The sequence below is a fragment of the Galleria mellonella genome, unplaced genomic scaffold (genome assembly GCF_026898425.1).
Source record: "Galleria mellonella isolate WM207_F2 unplaced genomic scaffold, CSIRO_AGI_GalMel_v1 utg32, whole genome shotgun sequence".
NCBI lineage: Eukaryota > Metazoa > Arthropoda > Insecta > Lepidoptera > Pyralidae > Galleria > Galleria mellonella.
The window spans coordinates 4,600,015-4,621,801 of NW_026442075.1; the positions used below are offsets into that span (position 1 = coordinate 4,600,015).

At 30.6% G+C, this 21,787-nt stretch overlaps 3 protein-coding genes across 6 annotated transcripts in view; 2 read left to right on the plus strand and 1 right to left on the minus strand.

Annotated features, from left to right (window-relative positions):
* Positions 1-11,540: 11,540 nt before the first annotated feature.
* On the minus strand, positions 11,541-12,916 carry LOC113510712 (mitochondrial inner membrane protein OXA1L). The gene has a single exon (XM_026894219.3). The coding sequence runs from the start codon at positions 12,786-12,788 to the stop codon at positions 11,598-11,600; it is 1,191 nt and encodes a 396-aa protein (XP_026750020.1). The 5' UTR covers positions 12,789-12,916; the 3' UTR covers positions 11,541-11,597.
* A 533-nt stretch (positions 12,917-13,449) lies between these two features.
* LOC113510617 (U3 small nucleolar RNA-associated protein 15 homolog) lies at positions 13,450-16,381 on the plus strand. The gene is made up of 5 exons (XM_052896345.1): positions 13,450-13,724; positions 14,009-14,107; positions 14,473-14,645; positions 14,825-15,135; positions 15,460-16,381. The coding sequence occupies exons 1-5, from the start codon at positions 13,623-13,625 to the stop codon at positions 16,359-16,361; spliced, it is 1,587 nt and encodes a 528-aa protein (XP_052752305.1). The 5' UTR covers positions 13,450-13,622; the 3' UTR covers positions 16,362-16,381.
* A 1,034-nt stretch (positions 16,382-17,415) lies between these two features.
* LOC113510882 (DENN domain-containing protein Crag) overlaps positions 17,416-21,787 on the plus strand; it is a 42,275-nt gene continuing 37,903 nt past the window's right edge. For all 4 annotated transcript variants that reach the window (XM_026894433.3, XM_026894435.3, XM_026894434.3 and 1 more), the window contains exons 1-2: positions 17,416-17,630; positions 17,846-17,999. In XM_026894433.3, the coding sequence (XP_026750234.2) occupies positions 17,873-17,999 (127 nt within the window). In that variant the 5' untranslated portion in view covers positions 17,416-17,630; positions 17,846-17,872. The remainder of the gene's footprint in view (positions 17,631-17,845; positions 18,000-21,787) is intronic.

Consider the following 21,787-nt stretch of genomic DNA (forward strand, 5'->3'; position numbering starts at 1 on the left):
ATTTATTATAGAGTAGGTGTACATATTACTTATCGCAAATAACTATATGTATATACAATAAATATATTAAAAAACAATATTAATGCTCCTAACAAAAGTAACACTTAGGTGTCCAAAATGTGAACTGAGGCCTAATAGTTGCCGAAAATATAAATATTCTTGTCTTTATATATTTACAAAACTTGTAAGAACATTTTAGCATGTTTGACTGCAGACTGGTTGTTACTATCACTATATACTAATGCAGAATAATAAAATTATATTAATATTTCCGAAGAAATAATAAAATAGAGACCCCGGACTTTATAATATAATTCACTCTGACATAATTATATTCAAACTGACATAATTATATCTAATAAACTACGCGGGGAATACCTATACATCTTGTAGAAGTTCCACAGTTTAATATGCCTCGGTATATTCGAATTTATTTTTAGTCTCAAAAATTCCACGAATCCCGCATGTAAGAATAGGTATAGTCCCGCATTAGCGATCCTGCAAAAATTATCCTCTGTTTGTAGAATTGGATTCTTTTGATTACACCAATCACAAACAAATATTTATTTTTCACCGTAATTGTATTTTAACCTAATATTATTATCGTGAAAGGATTTCATAACATGCACTATTTTTATTTTGATATTGTAGAAGATATAAGAATATGCGAGTATTAACAAGACGTCTAGAAAGTTATATAAGTCTGTAAAAGACTCGATTTAATGATTACGAAATATAATCTTTTTTTGGAATAAGTATTAATAATATATAAACTTACTCTATAATAAGTGTATTACTTCATAAATATATATAAGAACATTTTATTAGGCTGCCTAATAAAATTAGAAATGCTTCCGAGGAAATTTAATAAGCGGGTCGTAATTAGATTTTACCTATATACCATACTATGTATCTATATAAACTTTTTTGATTTCATAAGTTGAGTCAGTTGGGTCGGCTGTGATGTAAGTCGACTCTAACAAATATAAAAGTCCATTAATTAAGCATTAATTATTATATAAACTTTTCTAATAACGATAAAATATGAGTGTCGTTACCGACAACATCTGCGTTAGAACATATTTAAAGTACTATTGTCTACTATTGCCACTTTCGCTTAACGGCTCCCTAGAAAATAATTTATTTCACAAAACGACTGCCAGAAGAGATAAATGGAGTCTTTTGCATCTCGTATTTTGTAGTCACGTTTAAAAAGTTTATAACCAACAAGTGTTGAATCTACACATAGGTTCAATTTGGAAATTGTAAACAATGTTAAAAAAAGTAATACTTTTTGATAAAAAGGTTCCATATTTTTATCGTGAATCAATGTATGTATAGAACAAAAAACCATGTGTTACCCAAATTTTTCCCTTAATAATTAGATTTAAATATTAGATTGAAAGATTGAAAATCTACGTGTTAATGAAATATAAAAACAATCTACAAATAAGCATATGTTTACAAAATATCTCGTCGTTCGTAGGTGTGTTTTTTCTACAAATTTGAAAATTGCGAAAAAGAAGCCTTTTTGATACTTTGAACAACAACTGTTTTTTTTTATAGCTCATAAAAAGCTATAATCGATGAGATATGCTTAAACGACCGAGTAATTTAACATTATATTTTACGAAAAACACCACAAAATGAGAACGGCCGATTCAGAAATTAAACTCTTTCTGTTAAATAAAAGACTTTTTATATATACATATAAAAAATGTACTGGTTCCGAATCCACATTATGTTATCTCTGGTATGTGTAGAGTATGTATAATATCCTATTTTTAAGGATCAAATAAATATAGAGATTGTAAGAAAATTACCTCTCTACTCACCATGTGCCATTAGATTTTTCATTAACTACTTTCTTATAATTTTCTATCCCAAAAAAGTATAAATGGAGGTTTAAGTATCTTAGTATTTAGTACTCAGTATCTTAGTACTTACCTATATTATATATATAAGAACACTGCAAATTTTCTTACTTCTCAAACCACGCATTCAGATAGTGCGTTGTCTATCAATAAGTTATTCAATGTTTAACTTTTGTTAAGTACGTATATATACAGAGTACCTCTGACATATAAGACGGATAAAGTTACCGATCCACAAGACCTCTACCCAGTAATTACAGCAATAAACGACCACTTTATTGGACTTATTGGCGCATTGTCCAATATTCATATCCATTTTGATAATATCTCGGGTACCGTTATTAGAGGGTCGAAAACAAATCATATCATACGTGTTCCCGATAAGCGACAATAGTTATGGAAATGGACAAGCTTACGCCTGCAATAAATATGAATTTATATTATTATTTTCCTAGATCACATTATTGAATGGCCGTCAATGTTAGTTTGACATTTATATTCATGCTTAAATTATACAATGGTGTTTAAAATTAGATTATTAATATTGTATAATACGAATTAAAACTCAATAGAGTAATTATGATCAGTTTCAATAATTATCCTTTTTAGAAACTACAAATGATTTTTCGTGTCCTAAAATGAGTGTATTTCGCTTTGAAAGATAAGACACGACAGGAAAATTACTAGGTGGAGACGTAACACTTGACAATAAATGTCCACATAAGACATCGCCTTAGCAATAATACAGCTATTTGTAAAGTTCTTCTTTACTCTTTTCTACTTTGATCTACTTTTCATATATCAAATAATAAATACCCTAACTCAAGGAATATCAAAATATGAAATAATTATTGGCGCTGTTAAGGTCTATAAAAAATAAGCTCTTCATTTGTGAAGCATTGTATAGATTATAAATCGTATGAGAGCGGCAAATCATCTGCATTTCGTTTGATGTTACTAGTTACGTAGTAAATGGTGGCTCTCTACACCGGTCACACACCTGCTATTTTTTCACTCCACCGTCCAATCCAGCAAACTTACTCATTAAATATAATTAATTAATTAAAATATAGTTAACTATATAATAGTATTTCATTCTAATTTAATTAAAATAGCTAGATAACACTTACAATTACTGTCATGAACATATTCAGTTTCTTTACATTGATACTCTGACTCTGATTGGCCTTTATATCTAATGCTTTGTACTCGAACACATAAATAAAAACAAGTGAAGTGAAATATTGAGGCTATAAAGTTGGAAATAATAGTAATATTTCTCTGTTACAAGCCCCTGTGGGCCTCGAGATTGAAGCGATATCGTGGACAAATCTCATAAAGTTAGGACAACTTGGTCCACGCAACGAACGAATATTGTTTCGCATTTTATATTGTTGATAATAAACGCTTGAATATAACGCAGTCCAAATATTTTTAAATAATTATTACTGTATAGCCTCGTATTAATTTCGGAGAAATATTTATAACATGTTTTCATTAGCTTTTGTTTGTTTTGCGTGGATAGAGGATGTAGGTACGGCCATAGATAAAGGTCATGTACATAGACCAAATGAGTTATGTCTAAATATTTATTTATTTAGGAGGTTATCATGAAGTCATGATTCCGAGTAAGTGTTCCCTCTAACCAGAGTTAGTAATGTGTTATAGCGCCAGGCCATAAGTTATAAAGATAGGTAGGTACATATGTCTTAGACTTAAAGGCTTAGACTGTCTAATTATTCTCACAGGTAAAACTTATACGAAAATTAAAAGTGGTTAAAAAAAATGTATAGGACTGAACACAATAAAGAAATATATAAAAATAATTACAATATGTCGACAAAAAATAACGAACGAAAAATACAAACGGGCAAAAAAATTTGCATACTTTCCGTATTCTGTCCTGCATCAGAGTAATATAACTTTGGTAATGGCACAATATTCGTACATGCAAAAATTTAAACAGGATTATCGTATTGGAAATATCGATATTTGAAATATCGAATACATTATCGGTATTCATGTTTACACTGATGTCGAATGTTGTATCGTATAACAATTACATTTAGGATGCGGATCCAATTTCGGGACTAAATTAGTCATTTGGTGTTATTTAATAAAATAAAATAATTTATTTCTAATTATATTTAAGTACTTTATTCTTCCACACTTGTAATTATTAATAAATAAATATTAGTTACGTCATAAAACTGATAGATACTCTTTGTTTCCTCAAAAAGATTACAGTACGAGTAATAAACTTATTATCGTCATCATCATGTCAAACTTTAACTGTCCACTACTGAACATAACCCCAGCTTCAGGGGTTTTGCCAATAGTTGGCATGCTTGGAAGGCGGATTGACAACCGCTGCTAAGCTTTAGAGATATTTTAAGAGGGACGCTGCTGCCCATCCCTTGCCCTCCCTTAGTCACCTCTCAAAACACCCACGGGAAAGAAAGGGGTAGCCTATTCTATATCGGGACCTTACGGTAATATATTTAAGATACAAATATTTACACAACTAAGTAGTTAGTACGAGTATGAATAAATATGGGCAAAATAAAGTAATACCTGTTTGTTTCGGAGAAGTACGCTAACGATATTGTCCATATAAAGACCTAGATTAAAAGCAATTGAAACTTGCCATTACTTTTTTATAATTTAGATTAATTATTTTATTAGAAATAATTCATTAATCATAATTAGGATACTTTAAGTCTAAAGCAATATTTTAATATACAACCAACACGAGAGTAATGTGTAGATAGCTAAAAAAATTATCAAAATCGATTAAGAATTCGAATATTTCACATAGCATGCCAGTACGTAGTTGGAATCCAAAAAAATTAAATATTTATATTAAAAAACTTTTTTCTAAATAAACCATAAGTAAAAAAAAATATGTGCATAATTAATAACAGGTAATAACTATCTATACCTTCTACCTATTAAGTACAAAGAATGCAACGCCAATATTTCGTCATAAGTCAGAACCAGACGCGTCACTCACCAGGTGAACCATATATCACAGAAGGTCTCTAATATTCTTTTGTTCTCAGATTTCGCTGAATAAATCTTCGCTCCTTGGGACGAGGCGTAGTCATCTCGCATTCTAGTGATGTAACAAATTCCAGACGCCTCTATTCGCATTCAAATAATTTTGCAAAAACTCAGAATCGGTTGAGTTGTTAATGGGTATTAGATTACTCGGTTTTCTGCTACGACTCGACAAAATAGACTTGAGAGAAATTTAACTAGTTATTTATCTACCAGATTACTTTTTGAATAGCCAAGCCAGTTCAATTGATTTGAACAAAGATATAAGTTGCTAGGTATATTCTATGTAGAGTTGTTTAGAAAAGATTGCCTTGATCTGCCTTTTGTAATGTACGTTCTTATCTATCGTTCATTTCTATTCACGTATTTTCTATACAGAATAAATAGTTTTATTAAGTATCTATTTACTAAAGAAATCTATGTAACTGTTTTAACTTCTAAAATTTTACCTAGTCATTTATGAATTGTACAAGCATCTAATAAAAAAAAAAGAATTAAAAAGAAAAAGCTATATTGGCAACCACACAAACTAAAGTTTTATCCAAACCGTCTGAATGAGTGCTGATCCTCCACCGTGCGTTTTTCAAGACACTTTCTTTCACGCACAACCACTCTTTGGAATCGACATAAATATATAAATATAAATAAATCGACATAAATATAAATAAATAAATAAATAGACATTCAGTATTTAATAATATTTCCGATATTCGACACAACATCATAACCTTCAAGAAAAGAACCTTTTCTGGTGTTGCGATTGATCATGGGCGGCGGTAGTCACTTACCATCAGGTGAGCCGTATGCTCGTTTCGCCCAATATTATAAAAAAAGAACTAATTACATTTACATTACATTAGTTGCGACGTAAATATTAATAAATGTACCTATTTTTACTACCCTACTATACATATATACAATAGAAGCATGTATACTGTGTAGGCATTGTGTATCAACATTATATGCTTTTATAACTTCCCATAACATGGTACGATATTTTACGATGTTACCTTCACGGTATAACAGTAGAGCAAAATGTATACACCCATATGGAGAGTAATGGAGACGTTTTTAAATTTCCATGCTTATCACCATGCCATCCACGATATAATCTCGAAAAATTAAAAGCCTTTTACTCCTTCATAATATCGTGACGATAAAAAACATACGACTCCATAGTATGCTACGGTAAAATACCAAAGCGTCCTTTATGTAATACCTACCTAATTCTAGACTATATTATTTTACCAATAACAAAAAAAAACATTTAAATGATCATCCGCAATTATCTCCAAACTAACATGAACAAAATTTTATAAGTGTCACAGAAAACTAATTCTTAATTAAATAAAATGAAATCAAAATTTAAATTATTTATCTGTATAACATAATGAGATAAGTAAGGTATTAAGACCACAGGTACTATACGTACTCCATGGTAAAATAATAAAAAAAACCTCTACAACTAATTTATAAATGTCAGTTTTTGAAAATGGAATGATAATTCCGCCTGCGTTATCTATAGGTTGTTTCGTAAAGGCAGGTCAATCAGATGGCAAGTCATTATGATGGATAATAATTTCACCAAGAATTAACCTCGATGGTTTCCAAGGGGCCCGTGTGGAGGTCGACCTTATAGAATATATTGCTGGCAATAGGGCCATGAATCCCTGTTATAAACAAATCCCCCTCCCTATAAATGTAAGTTAGAGAGTCAAGTTTGAATACACTAATTTATAGCTATAAATGGTATTTCTAAGTAGTTTAGTGAAATTGCACCGAATAGTTATTTGAGCTCGAAAATTTAATTCGACTTAGTTGGCAACTCTAGTCGAATTCTAACAAATTGATAAATCATCTAATCGACTGAAACTAACAAAATTTAATCGTGTCGCATCACTTTGGGACAGTTTCGTTCCATTATATTTGTTTGTACTTGTTATCTACTTATTACTTACTACCTAAGAAGTGCTCATTGTATTCTTGTAATTTCTCTTAAGGAAATTTTAATTAATTCTTCGTAACTGAGAAACAGTGTTTATTTCCCAATACGAAGGCATCAGACGCGAGAGTATTACTTTTAAATTTTAATTTATTCTTTATAAAATACCTTTTCATTGTTCACTTTAATATGATATAAAAATATCTTAGCTAATTTTGGATTATTAACAAATCAATATATTATATGTGTATGATGTATTTGTTATAGTAAGTACCAACTTAGATGTCAAAATTATATCAACGTCTAACTGCTGAACATAAGCCACCCCCTTAAAGGGGTTTTGCCAGTAGTTGCTACACTTAGCAGACGCATTGGCAACCGCAGTTATACTTCGGAGATGTTTTAAGAGGGATTGCTGCCCATTCCTCGCCCACCCTTAGCCGGCACTCACTACACCCACGGGAAAGAAAGGGGTGACCTATTCTATAACGGGAGCACAGGGCAAAACTCAAATATATAAATACATAATTGACTAATATATTTTTTTATCTATTTAGTGAAATCTGAATATGTAATATCATATTTTTATAATAATCTTAAAGACCAGGGGCCTGCCACAGACACGCTCGTTTCTATTTTTAAATAAAAGATTTAGCCCATGTTACTTGCTTGTAATAAATATCTACAATAAAAATCAAAACTCCACGACACTGTCAAGTAAAGCATCTGCAGTGAACTATAGATATAATAAGGTCACAAGCTCGATTCTCAATAGGAGAAGTTAAAAAAATAATAGGACCATTTGATCCTATTATTTTGAAATTAGCAGAAATTTCATATTTTTGCAATATAATTATAAACTTTATTCAAAAATATCTAAAAATAAATTTTTATTTATTCAATTTGCAATGACAAACAAACTGTTGGTCTACCTTATAGTTAGTCTACATTAAAAATGGTCGTATATTTTTTTATTTAAAAAAAAAATAAAAATCTTCTACTTACCTACCCGTGTGAAGCTAGGGCGTATCACTAGTCCATATTTGGAATTCTTTCGAGAAACTCAAGAAAGTTCCAAATATCATGCAGTGTTAACTGCTGATATTTGCTACTTTATTGAGTTTCTCAGTGAAATAAACGGGTTGTTATACCCGTCGGCTGACAAACTTCCAATCCCTGCAGCCACCCTTTTGTCATTCCGAATTCTGCCACGGTTGTTTCCACATTCAAGTTTCAGTAAAACGTCAGCTCTATTCCATTCATCTTTAAACAAGTAACTGCAACGGACAACGAATTGAGACGAAGTTTCCGAGTGAGTCCACTTTGAAATTCGGAAGTTTCTACTTCAAAGGAGCTCTCCATTACTATTTAAACATACTATCTACCTACGAATCCTATCGAATTCCACAGCAGCTTGCAGGATTAGTAATTGACAATTTTGATATGTGAGTAAAGTTACACCTTCAAGAAAAGAATATATTCCTTTTTAAAAGGCCGGCAGCACACCCTTCTTATTAACCAACTTCAAAGCAGACGTTCTCTATTCAACTGTATTATGATTTATGATTATAATTTTTATTTTGAAATTCATAAAAAAATTACAATTCAGAAAAGTATATAATTGAGTTAATTAAAAAATAGAAAAACCTAAATAATTTGCTGCAAAGATTTTAAAAAAATGTCAATTAAATGATAAAAGACAGATAATGTTGAAATATTAATAGTATTTCAATAAATCAGACGAACTCTTTAATTAATCCAGTTTGGGGTGTATTTAATAAAGACTCTGATAGTCACAACATATCCTGTGTATTAATTAGAATACTAAAATAAGTATAATATTAACACGGGAGTAAACCCAATCGATTGCAAACAAAGTCATCAATATTAATGCAAATTTGGCGAAAATATCTCATAACATTATTAGTTCGTCGTTCTTAGGAATGGCAAGGTATCATGGCCGAAACAGTATACTCTGTTATGTCCGTGATACTGTCTATGGGCGACGATTTCCACTTACCATCAAGTGGGCCGTCAGCTTGTTTGCCAGTTTTAAGTTGAATAAAAATAGTATCACGTTACAAAATATGATATTAATGCGTGAATTTTGCATAAAAAATACTCCAGTTGGAAATATTCCTTCGATTAAAGTCGGAAAATGCCTAAAAAGATAAATTACAGAACTTTAAATATTAACCTTTACACCTAAATTTACTCCTTTAAAGCAATTATTTTCAAAGACAAGGCATAGCCATAGTCAACGTGGATTATCGTGTAATCCGTTTATAAATTACCGGACCACCGATTTTCCGGATTAAGTAGGTATCTGCAGTCACCTAGAAAAGGTATATTGGTTTAAGGTACCTACTGTGTGTTTCACTGTAACTCTGCGTGACCACTGTAAATAATTAATCGTAATAACAACCTCTTCTTTAACTTCCCACTACTGGGCATAATTCTATCACGCTGGCCTTTGAACAGAAATTTTATTCGAATTTTCGTCTTAGACTGATAGGTATTTATACTGTTGCATTAGTCGCTACCTATAACATCGTGGGGACAAAAATGGGAGGAAAAGGGACCGGGACCTATTGTATTACTTTTATAAGAACGCATCTAATACTTCTTATAAATTATGATAGATATTATTCATCCAACCAGCAGTGTCATCAGACCACGTTCCTTATGAGGTAAACAAAGATAATTCAGTGTTAACAACTTCTATATTTCACATCTATCACTTGAATACCTATACATTTCTCGTTTTATCCACTTTTATATTGTACAACAATTCCTCTTCGTAGTGATGGAGTTTAAATAATAGGCAATGAAAATAAACTTTAATAGATCAACCTATGTCTCGCCTAGTTATATATAATAAAGATTATACTTGTCTTTCTATGACAAAACGATGTCTGTACACAGAAATTGTTTCAGAGAAATTGATATAAGAAAACTTAATAAGATCAATAAAAGCCTAAATAATATTTAATATACTTTTTTAAATCTTTCGTTGTCCATCCGTATAGTTGTTGCGGCATTACGCAATAAGTACTGCATAAAATTTCATTATTTTTTTCTATGTCTCTAATGTAACTTAAAATCTGGTGTACGTTTTATCTTTATAGAATATCTAAAAATATCTAAACTCTGCTTCTAAATATTTGTACATGTAGATTCTTTCTTTGCTTGCTTGCGACTACAAAGTCGTAGACTAGTACAAAACAATACCATATTGAACCGAATGCGGCCGATACAAATAGTTCTCGTTGAATCGCAATCCAATAGCTGGTTAATGAGGTAGTGCCATCTACAGGACCGTCGACATCTGTAATTGCGTCGTAGCCACTGAGCTCTTTGCATTGTTCACTAGCAATGGCGGCCCTCTTTATTATTATTTCCGTCGAAAACATTCCAACATCAGCCTCGATCTCTACGCTCTTAGCAACACAATAGATACACATTTTCGGAGTCCACCCATTTATATTTCAATATTCGCCGGATATTGTTTTGTAATTCTTTGTTTATTATAGACTTGCTTTTACCAGCGACTCCGTACACGTGGATTTTGAAAGTAGTTAAACCAATTAAATATTATAGATTAATTCTAGATGGCGGATCTAGATTTGCTATTAAGAGTCTTCATATATTTTTTTTCTAGTTATCTCCTATGTAAATAGTCAAATTAAAATTTTACTGTATGTTAGTTGACCTAAAATTGTCGTATCTCTCAACTAACAATACCTCTACACACATTTACAAAATTTCATTAAATCGGTAGTGATATTGGAAATCAAGCTGAACGAACATCGTGACACAATATTTTTATATATTATGATATACCTAAACAGCTAAATACTTGTTTATATGTATAACGGGAATTTTATGAAGTTACTGTTTGTCGTTTCCGACAATAAGTACTTACTAAGAATTTATCTACATATTTATATAGTATATTAATAACATCTAATATAATACATGATTTGAATGAAACATATGTCTACATCTCAGAAATATGTGAATAGAAACAATAAATTACGAAATAACATAAATAGCTGCTTATTATGAATAATATTATACAAATAGGTAGATAAATATTTACCTATCCTAATATAATATAAAGACAAGTAAATATATGAAATCAACAATTTAGTCCACCTAATCTCATCATAATTTTACAGTAATATGTATTCCAAACAATAATTAAATTTTCACAATTGCATCTGAACTGAATCTCTTATTCCATCTATTCTTTGAATTATTACAATTTATTCTTGTCTTCACTGGTAGATTTTTTTTTTCTATTCTGTATTGTCTTCCCGGATATATCACACAAAACAACAATCATACAGTGACAAATTGTTGGTTTTTCATTGACTTGGACTATATATATGACTGTCTTTGTATTTATTTATTGATAAAAAATAGTTCAGTTTCACAATTGTTATTGCTGGATTTTAGCTGATTATATAGAAAAACATTAGTGAGAAGCATTGAATAATTCAAAGTACTTTAGTTCTATCATAAATCTAGTTCATGAAATCCTGCAGAATTATTATTTTTTGTTTACCTCTATAGAAAATTCACAATTAATAGGATTAAAGTATTTAAGAAATAATAATAATAAATATTAACTATGACTAAAGGAAATCAAACAATGTAAAGCTTTGGAAACATAATTTTATTATTTATAAATCTACATAATTAATTAAATTAAAATGCTACTTATTTTTTGCTTGAACATTTGATAACTTAGTAGGATCATATTTATATGTTTTCTGCAGTGGTCCTTTACCTGCTTTTGTAAAAATTAACTCGTCTACTCTTTGTCGGTCAGCTAAATCTCGTGAAATCTTTATATTTGTCCAAGATTCTTTTGCTCCTTCAACAAAACCCTTCTTTTTAATAGGAAGATTATCTGCTGAGTGGTGTATTAACTTTGGTATTTTAAAATAATCTCTGACTTTTGGCACTTTGAGCAGACCCACTTGTAATAGAGAAATGAAATTACTTGAACACCAATATACCAAAATAGCACCAGGAAAGTTTACAGTAAAGGGTATCATCACAATTGGGACTGCACGAAGGAAATATCTCATTAAATGCATATTTGAAGCATTGAGTTTACCACCATCCACTCCAAGTTCAATTGTGGCATACAATGTGGCACTTGTTATAATAGGTAGTAAAAAGAACTGATCAGGAACTGTTAAATCTGTAAACCACCACAAACCTCCATGTGACATGCTGTCAACTGGGCAATTCGCCATTCCTCTTAGACCCATAAAGAAGGAAATAAACAATGGCGCTTGGGCTAATGGTACAATCATATTTTTCAAAGGGTTCAAACCTTTTTCTTTCATAAACATCATCATCTCTTGAGCATAACGTGCAGTCTCCAACTGATTTCCAGATTGCCGTGCCTGTGTCATCTTAAGTTGTAATAATTGTATTTCAGGCAAATTATTATTCATAGCTGCTGTGTTTCTTTGTGATAAAATGACAAGTGGAAACATGGCCACTCTTACAACTATTGTACCAATTAGAATAGCTCCCCACCAAGGTATATCCAAGGATACGTGGAGATATTCTAACGCATTTTGTACTAATCCAACGGGACTCCATCCTCCAAGACCCAAACTAGCAAAAGTTGGCTCACCATTAGCGCTTAAAGATTGCACCGCCTCCGTAATCTCGCCAGCAGTCGGTATATCAGGCACTGGAGGCGGTTCTGGTATATTCTCCGATAAAGTAGTTACTTTTTTTGGATCTACATTGTTAGTAGAAGCGAATCTATAAGAACCAGCTGAGGAATAAACGTAATAAACCTTTACCGGCCTAACCTCAACTTTTTCACCGAACAAATTAACGAGGGCACTGCGACGTCCATGGCGACTGAGTAGTTTAAACATTTTTCTAAATTTATAGATTGCTTTGTCGAATTATGTTATTAAAAAAAAAATCTCTTTAAACAAATATTTCGTAATAACTTTGACGCATTTCTGACAATTATAATACTACAAGTATAGATATTAATGTAACTAGTTGAATGACTTGACTACAACACAGGGGGCAAACTCGGCTCACTTGATCACCCACAACACCAGCGGCATTGCAGGTGTGGCGGCTTTAAAAAGGACTCTTTTCAGGTTAAGGCTGAGCCGGTTCTGAGCACAGATTAGGGAGACTATATTCTAAGATGCCATTTCTCTAAAATTATGTCTTAATCTAACATTTTCATTTGATAATTCTGCGATATTACTACTTTATATATCATCTATTAGAAAATTAGACCATATTGGTTGTTACAGTGAAAATTTAGTAGTGCTATCAAATTAAAATTTTTAGATATAGGTTAAGAGAAATGGCTCCTCAAAATTGACTCTACTCACTGAATTAACAATGCGATTATTAATATATTATTTTTATCTAAATTCGTGAATTGTGACTGAATTACTTAAAATAAAATTATTAAGGTTAAATCAAAGATTTGTGTAATTCCTTGATCTTAATCTTTATTTTATAGCCCAATATCATTCTATCAGTCACTTCCATTTCGTATCAGATCAATCAGTCAGTCATTAATGTCATTTTTGTTTCGTTTTATATACACGTGTTTTTAAATTGATGTAGACTTAAATTTATTTAATTAAATTATTACTGTGTTGATGTATCATAAAAGACGAAAGTACTTAAGTACCTAACTAATGATTTAATTGGCAATGAAATTATAAAATAGAAATAAAATGGCTCATGTATCATATCCTTTCAAGAAAACAAACAAAGCTGTATTTCAAAAACCGACTTCTGTACTTTCTCAAGATTCGATTTATTGGAAGAAATTAGGAGTAAGTACTACATAATAACCTATATTTCTTAGTACTACTTGTAAAGTTTCCTGTCTTTAGATGTTTTATACAGTCATGTTTAAACTTAATTTGAATTTGGTATAGAGATATGTCAAACCATGACTAAATCATCATATAAACATATAAGTACACCTAGTGTACCTATATACATTAAAAAACTTGAAGTTTAATCATCATTAAGTACAGGTATTTGTATATATTACGAGACATTCCTTGCAGCTACATTTTTAATGTAATATTGATTATTGATAATATTTTTTCAGCAACCTGTTTTAGTCAAAGAATTTGGTGCAATTGATTATTTGGACTTCAGCCCTGTAGAACCACATTATTTTGCAGCAACATGTTCCGTTCGAGTACAGGTATATAATGACTTATTTATCCCTATTATTATTTTATTAGAATCACAAGACTACAACAAAAATGTTTTCTTGTATTTGACAGTATCAATGCAGGTTAAATGTATCAGAACAAGTTGCAAGGCAACAGATAAAAATTATTAAATCTTAAAGTTCTTAAAATTTGTTGACTATCTGTATTATCTTTTGTATAATTTAATTCATATTAATTATTTATAAAAATGTTCTACATATAATATAGAATGAACATATATATATATATATATTCTGCATTTTATTGCAACAATATTTCTGCATGTTACTAAGTACTCCCTTTTCTCTTTGGGCTAGATATAAATATTATAATATTATATTATTCACTTTTTCAGATATATGACCCAATAACAAAAGTGGTTGCAAAAAATATATCAAAATTTGTACAAGCAGCCTATGGTGGATGTTTCAAAAATGATGGTCGTCTACTAGTAGCAGGCAGTGAAGAGTCTGCTGTTAAATTATTTGATGTTCATTCCAAGAATGTTCTTCAGATGTGGACGTCGCAAGATATATCAAGGACCTGACTTTTTATAAGTACTGTGAAAGTAACATACGGCGTCTTTTTTGCTGTAACGTAGACTTGTGTCTTTTTGGGGTTAAATTGGATATATTAGTTTCGATTTAAAATAATATTACATTTAATTTTTTAAATCATAAATTTGTTGGATAATACTATATTGTTTTTATGTTACAGGTTCACAGAACATTCTTTACCAAGGACCAAGTGAAAGTTGTGAGCTTCTCTGATGATAAAACAGTATGTTTATGGGATATAGCTACAGAGGAAAAGCTAACAAGCTTTTCTGAACATACAGATTATATCAGAGCTGGTGCTGTAAGTCCTATATCACCTGACCTGATATTGTCAGGAAGTTATGACAATACAGTCAAGTTATATGATTGTAGATGTAATGAAACAGCCCTCACTGTGAATCATGGCAGCCCTGTGGAATCAACACTATTTTTACCATCTGGTGGCATATTTATAAGTGCAGGTGGTACAGAAACTCCTGTTTAAAGTCTGGGATATATAAATATATATTCTTTTGGTGGTAAATTATTATGCATGTATTTTTCAAGGACCATAAAAGTTGTGAGCTTCTCTGATGATAAAACAGTATGTTTATGGGATATAGCTACAGAGGAAAAGCTAACAAGCTTTTCTGAACATACAGATTATATCAGAGCTGGTGCTGTAAGTCCTATATCACCACCTGATATTGTGATGTACAGTCATGAAACAGCCCTCACTGTGAATCATGGCAGCCCTGTGGAATCAACACTATTTTTACCATCTGGTGGCATATTTATAAGTGCAGGTGGTACAGAAATTAAAGTCTGGGATATATTTAATGGTGGTAAATTATTAGCATGTATTTCTCAACACCATAAAACTGTAACAACACTTAGACTCGCTAGCAATAACAGCAGATTGATGTCAGCATCGTTGGATAGACATGTAAAAATCTATGATATTTCCACATTCAAAGTGGTTCATAATATTAACTACCCAAATGCAATTCTCAGTATGGCTATATCAGAGAAAGATGACACATTAGCTGTTGGTATGATTGATGGTGTAATATCAATTAAAAGGAGAGAACGGCCCACTAAATCAAAAGGAGCAAAAGAAGGATTATATAAATTTGCTCCTGATTATATAGAATCACATAATTCACATTCACATAATAATACTGATAATTCAGTAGAAAAGAAAACAAAACATGAAAATGATTTTGACAAGTATCTAAGAAAAATGGAGTATGCTAAAGCTCTAGGTTCTCTTCTCAATCCCACTGTTATTACAAAATTTCCAGAGAAAACGGCTGCTGGACTACAGCAGTTGCTTAGATGGAAAGTTCTTAATATTGCCATAAGTGGACTAAATAATAAACACATAAGTTTTCTTCTTAAGTTCTTGAGGAGAAATTTAGGAGAAACAAGATTTACTAGAACTATAATTGATACAGCCAATGTGTTTATTGATGTATATGAGAACCAGATGAATTTATTATCTGAGATTAACTTACTGCTATATAAAGGACTACAGCAGGGCATAGAAACTGAGATAGATGTTAGTAAAAAAGTCAGTGAATTAGAAGGTGCTATCTGTATGCTTTTAGCTGCTGGTCAATTTAGTGATAATAGGGATACATTGGATATACCCAATACACTTGCACCTTCATCTAATGCACTGAAAGATATTGTTATAGATGTCTGAAATAAAAATATAAAACAAAATATTTTGTTTTTTTTTTTTTTTTATACCACTGAGGTAGCAAACAGGCATTCAGCCCACCTGAAGGTAAGCGGTTACCGTAACCTTTGATATAGAACAATTCCTTTAATCACAATCCGTTGCACTAGTGGTAGAATATACAGAATTAGGCAAAATCTCTTAAGACCTGAAGGTTTGATACTGCTTGTAATCCTGGAATCATTGAAAATACTCAGCTCCTCATTGCACTGAGTGGAAGGGTTCAACCTGGTATCTAGGTAGTTTACCTTGTGTACTGCTGAACTTACTTCTCATTACAGTAATCTTCTAAGAGTTATAGTCCCATATATACAAAATATCTGCAATGTTTAATAAGTGTTACATATAGGCAATACCAGAATACTTTTTTATTCTTGTGCTTATTATCTGCGTATTGTATGGTGCTGTTGCCATTATAGTAGATTTGCCTAAAAAAATAACTTGAGTGATATTTTCGAATCAAAGTCTAATAATTTTTCCCAATCAAATAAATGTGTAAATTAATTTAATTTTTTTTCTTTTATTTAATGACTTATTATCTGCATCATGTTCTAACCCGACTATAACACTATAAGTATATTACAATATTATTAAACAAATTTTACTAAAATATTTTAATTAATTAGTCAAGCAAACATAATAATTTGCAGGTCAGAAATTGATTTGCTCCAAGAGAAACTGAGTTCTCAGCAAAGACATGTCTAAGAATACTTATACGCGTTCTTTAAGGAATTAAAAGGTCAGCGTAGAGAACAATGCTTTACATTGATCACAATGATTAGATGATTGTGAAAAAAAGAATTGTTTTGTTATTGTGTAAAAGTGAATGAAATTGTACAGTACAGTCGCAAAGATCTTTTTTTAATTATTTTTTTTAAACTGGTACTATTAAAAAAATATTATACTATATGATGTGAAAGAAACTGGTTCCTGGCAATTTACTACATGGTGAGTATCCATGGCCGTAAAATCTATTTAAAAAAAAATGTTTCTATTCCTTTCATTCGTTTCTCTAATCTGTGATTCGTTTGTTGTCGTTGATTCTCTGGACGACTGTGAAATGACATTTTGTAGAATAGAAATTGTAAATCAAACGACTGTGATGTGATTTGTTGTTTAGTTACATAAAAATAAAAAGTGTTAATTTAATAAACGCAATAAATTTGTTACAGTGATGAACTTATACAATGTATAATAACAACACGTTCCTTTCCTTAACCGTAGCAATAACTTGTAAGTTCCCAACAGTAATTTCATCATAGTTTTTAATTTATTTGTGTAATTATATTAAATAAATTTTCTAAAAATATAATTATATTCTCAAATTTGAAAATGTAATGTGTACGTCAGCTTGTCGATTTTATAGTTGTAATCGAATAGAATCAGGTTATATTTTTTAGTGTTATTGACCGTGAATGAATTTGTGTTCTGTTTATTTTGCTATGCAGATACTCGAACCTAAAGTAAGAACCATAATGGACGAAAAGAGGGTCGCGGATTATTTTGTGGTTGCTGGATTACCAGACAACCCAGAATTGCTGGAAGATTCTGATTCTGGACATCTCAAAGGGTACAATACTAAAGCACCCATTACTGACATTGGTAAGTTATTTTTACTTATTGTGGGTAGTATTTACTGTTATTTCTAAAATATATATTATATAATATATTATATGTATGTATATATATTTTTGAAATGCATATATGTAGAGTAGAAGGGATGTATATTATAAGGAAAGTGTATAATTGAGGCTGTAAATGAATAACTGATTATTTTTATCATATGTACATAGTCTACTTGTCCCTAGTATTCATTTATTTATTTATTCATTATTAACCACAATACAAAAAAAATACTACAAAACGTAGATTTAATGCTGGATGTCCTTCCATTCTAGTTAACCTTTGGAAAAACAGAAATGTAATTACGTGATGAAAAATGTTGAAAACTGTTATGGGTAAATAGTTATAGGTGTATCTATACTCACTCAAAAATTAATAATTTTTGAGTCAATATATATAAAAATTATTAATACTAACACTCCCAGCAGGTGTTGTCCAGTCCGAAAAAGCAGTGGGACATTAAATGTGATATTTTAAATTAAACATATACATTTTATTAATTTTGTGATTCTACGATTACTTCTAATAAATCTGGTTGTCATTATTTTTTGATATCTCACTGTTTACTTTAAGTCTAATTTTTTTTTATTTGTCTGAATTATTTTATTCTTTATTATTTTCTAAATCTTTTATAGTACTTCCAGTATTAGCGAGAATTATTCTTAGGTTCATTTGATTTTAAGTTAGCTCTTTCCTTCCTTTTTTTGTGTTCTATGTAATGCGCGTTTTCCAAGCCACAAATTTCCCAATGATTGAAATTGTAGGATATGATAATAACGAAGTTGCATTCAATGCAGTGATTGTTGATGTTCATTGCCAAATTAAATCTAAGCATTATGTTTTTTATTGCAATGCTTACAAAAAAACATTTTTTATTTTGCAAAGCTGGTCATGATGTCCATTGTCTACAATTGTAGCAATATTTTCCTATATATTAATAATAAACCTATGCTTTATCAATTTTATAATACATTTTTTTTAATCATATTGTTTTTATTGTGATTACAGTAAAATTTCATTGATTTTGTGTTTAGTATTTCATTTTATATTTTAGTATTTCAGTTTTCTGTGCTTTGAATGTTTTTATATATATATCATAAAGGTGGTAGACAAGCCTGTCTGATGGTAAATGATCACTGTAACCTATAGACTCCTGCCACACTAGGGGTGTCACGTGCGCATCGCCGACCCTGAAGAAATCTTAATATACCCTTTTTGAAAAAAACCATTGATAAGACATTTTAATATTTATGTACATTCATTTCATTGATTCATGGGTTCTTCAAAAGGGGGGTAAAGAGGTTTCTTAAGGGTCGGCAACACATGTGTAATACCCCTGGTATTGCTAGCGTTCATAGGCTATGGTGACCACTTATCATCAGGTGGGCTGTATGCTTGTTTGCTACCTCAGTGGTATAAAAAAAAATCTACTAAACTTCTCTCTTAAATTAAGTAGACAATTTTGTGAAAGTACTGTAATAAACTTTCATTCTCTTTTTAATATCTTTCTCATACTTCTCACCTTTCTTCATTTTAAGTACCTACTACTTTGTAATACATTACATTTATTAGTAACTAGCTGACCCAGGCAAACTTCCTATCACCTAAAAGTCTGAAATATTTTTTTCTGTATTTTTTACATGAATTTTTCTGATATTTTATATATAAAATCCAACAAATCATAGATTATCAAAATGTGTCCAGCCATTCTGGAGTTATAAATAGTGTAATTAACTGGACTTTGTTTTATTTATATAGATATAACCGTTAGTTGTACAGTTACTATACACAGTGATATAGATTGTGGTTTGGCATCTTGTTGCATTATGTAAACAGATATTTTTCTTCAACATGTTTACAACATATGAACCACCTACTAAATTAACAATGACCATAAAAATATGATATTTCAATTAATTTATTATCATTATCATATCAGCTTTTAACTGTCCAATAGTTGTCACATTTGGTAGGCGAATTGGCAACCGCAGTTAGCCTTTGAAGATGTTTTAATAGAGATGATAGTGCCTATCCCTCACCCTCCCTTAATCGATTCTTACGACACCTACAGGAAAAGAAGGGGTGACCTATTCTATGCTGAGACCACACAGCAATTCAATTAATTATGTTAAGATTATTATTTCTAAAAATTATGTTCTGAAAATTTTATGAACTTATTTGTGTTTATCATTTCTGACAATTGTTTCAACTTTATCCAGAATTCTTCGGGAGGTATACAGCGCTTTGCATATTAGATAGTTTTGTTATATTTTGATAGTTAAATTTTGAAAAAAAAAATTGACCTGATATCTTATGTGTGTGGGTGTGTGTGTAGGTATACATTACGATAATTTTTTAAATTAAGTGATATACGATTTTACGTCTAGTTTCCTTTGGCTTATCTGTCGACCGTTCTTCAATCATCTTCAATAGAGGCGTCTACCTATATCGAATGACGGATTATTGAAATAGCGTTAATATATAAAGTCATATTAAACATTCAAAACACATATGAATGTTTTTTTTTTTTTTTGTGAAAGGCAAGATAATTCTCAAGTAGGGTGCTTATTTGTTGCTATTGGTCGATTAAGAGTAAAACTGGTTTAGTACTTATAAAACCGCAGACAGAACTAGGGCGTCACAACTAAAAGAAACTGGCTATCTCAAATAATATAAATATTCTTTATTAAACTAAAGATGTAAGGTTGTTTTTGCTATATATTAATTTACCTATTAACTAAATACTACTAATACTTAATTTATAACGAAACCTTATTAATAATTTGGAACAGACTTAAAAAAAAATTAGGAAGTTCTCGATTCAATTGTATTTTGTTTGTTATTTCGAATCAATTTGAAAAATTAGAAATATAAAGTTTATAAAAATAAAAACAAAAAACCTTTAGTGACATTCGCCTCTTTCGCTTTAATATAAATTTTGTTTCAACTAATTTCATAATTTATCTCATGCGTATATATCTATGCTGGTTTCAGTCTTCATTTCTCTCTTAAAAAATATACCTACCTCAGGGTATATTTGATTTTCAGTTGTAAACCACAGCTTCAATATGTAAAATATCTTACGTACTAAATTAGGATATAATTAGTAATATTGAGTTAAAATAATCTACCCATGTACCAAATTTCATTCAAAGCCATTCAGTAGTTGTTGTTAAAAAGAAACAACCTTCCATCTATCCATCGTTACAAACTTTCACATTTATTATATTATAGGATTATAACTCAACTTAGGTTTCCCTCAGTAATCCTTTTACTCTAATTTGGTATGTTTATCTGTTTTATGTTCCATTTATACAACATTCAACGTACCTGAATCTCCATCCGTAGCATGCCCTTCGTTTGTACACAGACTCTTTCAAAACTATCTTTCTCTCGCACTACTTATTGTATTGCGAAGTAGTTTGTTGGCCTTGATTCTTATATAATTACATAATTGAAATAATAAGTGTTATTATATTATACTTCATAGGCTATGCGAAAGTGAGTTTGGGTTTTTATTGGCAGATAAGAATTACATGATTTCAACGCTTCATGTTAAAATGTTGCATTCGTATTCTTGAGGAAACTGCGGCTTCATCTACACATCCAGTTGGTTCCTGTGGGAAATATAGCTTCAAAACCACTGCGGTTGCACCCGCATATACTGCGTTCTCATCCAATCCCATAAGAATTTTCATAAATCCTTTTTTATGGTATTGTGTAATTAAAATAAGTTACATAATTTCTTAATTATGGTAGTTATTTGA

Excerpts from the sequence above, each read along its gene's own strand:
- LOC113510712 (XM_026894219.3), bottom strand. The coding sequence starts at position 12,788 with ATGTTTAAACTACTCAGTCGCCATGGACGTCGCAGTGCCCTCGTTAAT.
- LOC113510617 (XM_052896345.1), top strand. The coding sequence starts at position 13,623 with ATGGCTCATGTATCATATCCTTTCAAGAAAACAAACAAAGCTGTATTT. Across the intron at positions 14,108-14,472 it reads CATGTTCCGTTCGAGTACAG|ATATATGACCCAATAACAAA; the intron begins GTATATAATGAC and ends TCACTTTTTCAG. Across the intron at positions 15,136-15,459 it reads TGGCATATTTATAAGTGCAG|GTGGTACAGAAATTAAAGTC; the intron begins GTGGTACAGAAA and ends TTATAAGTGCAG.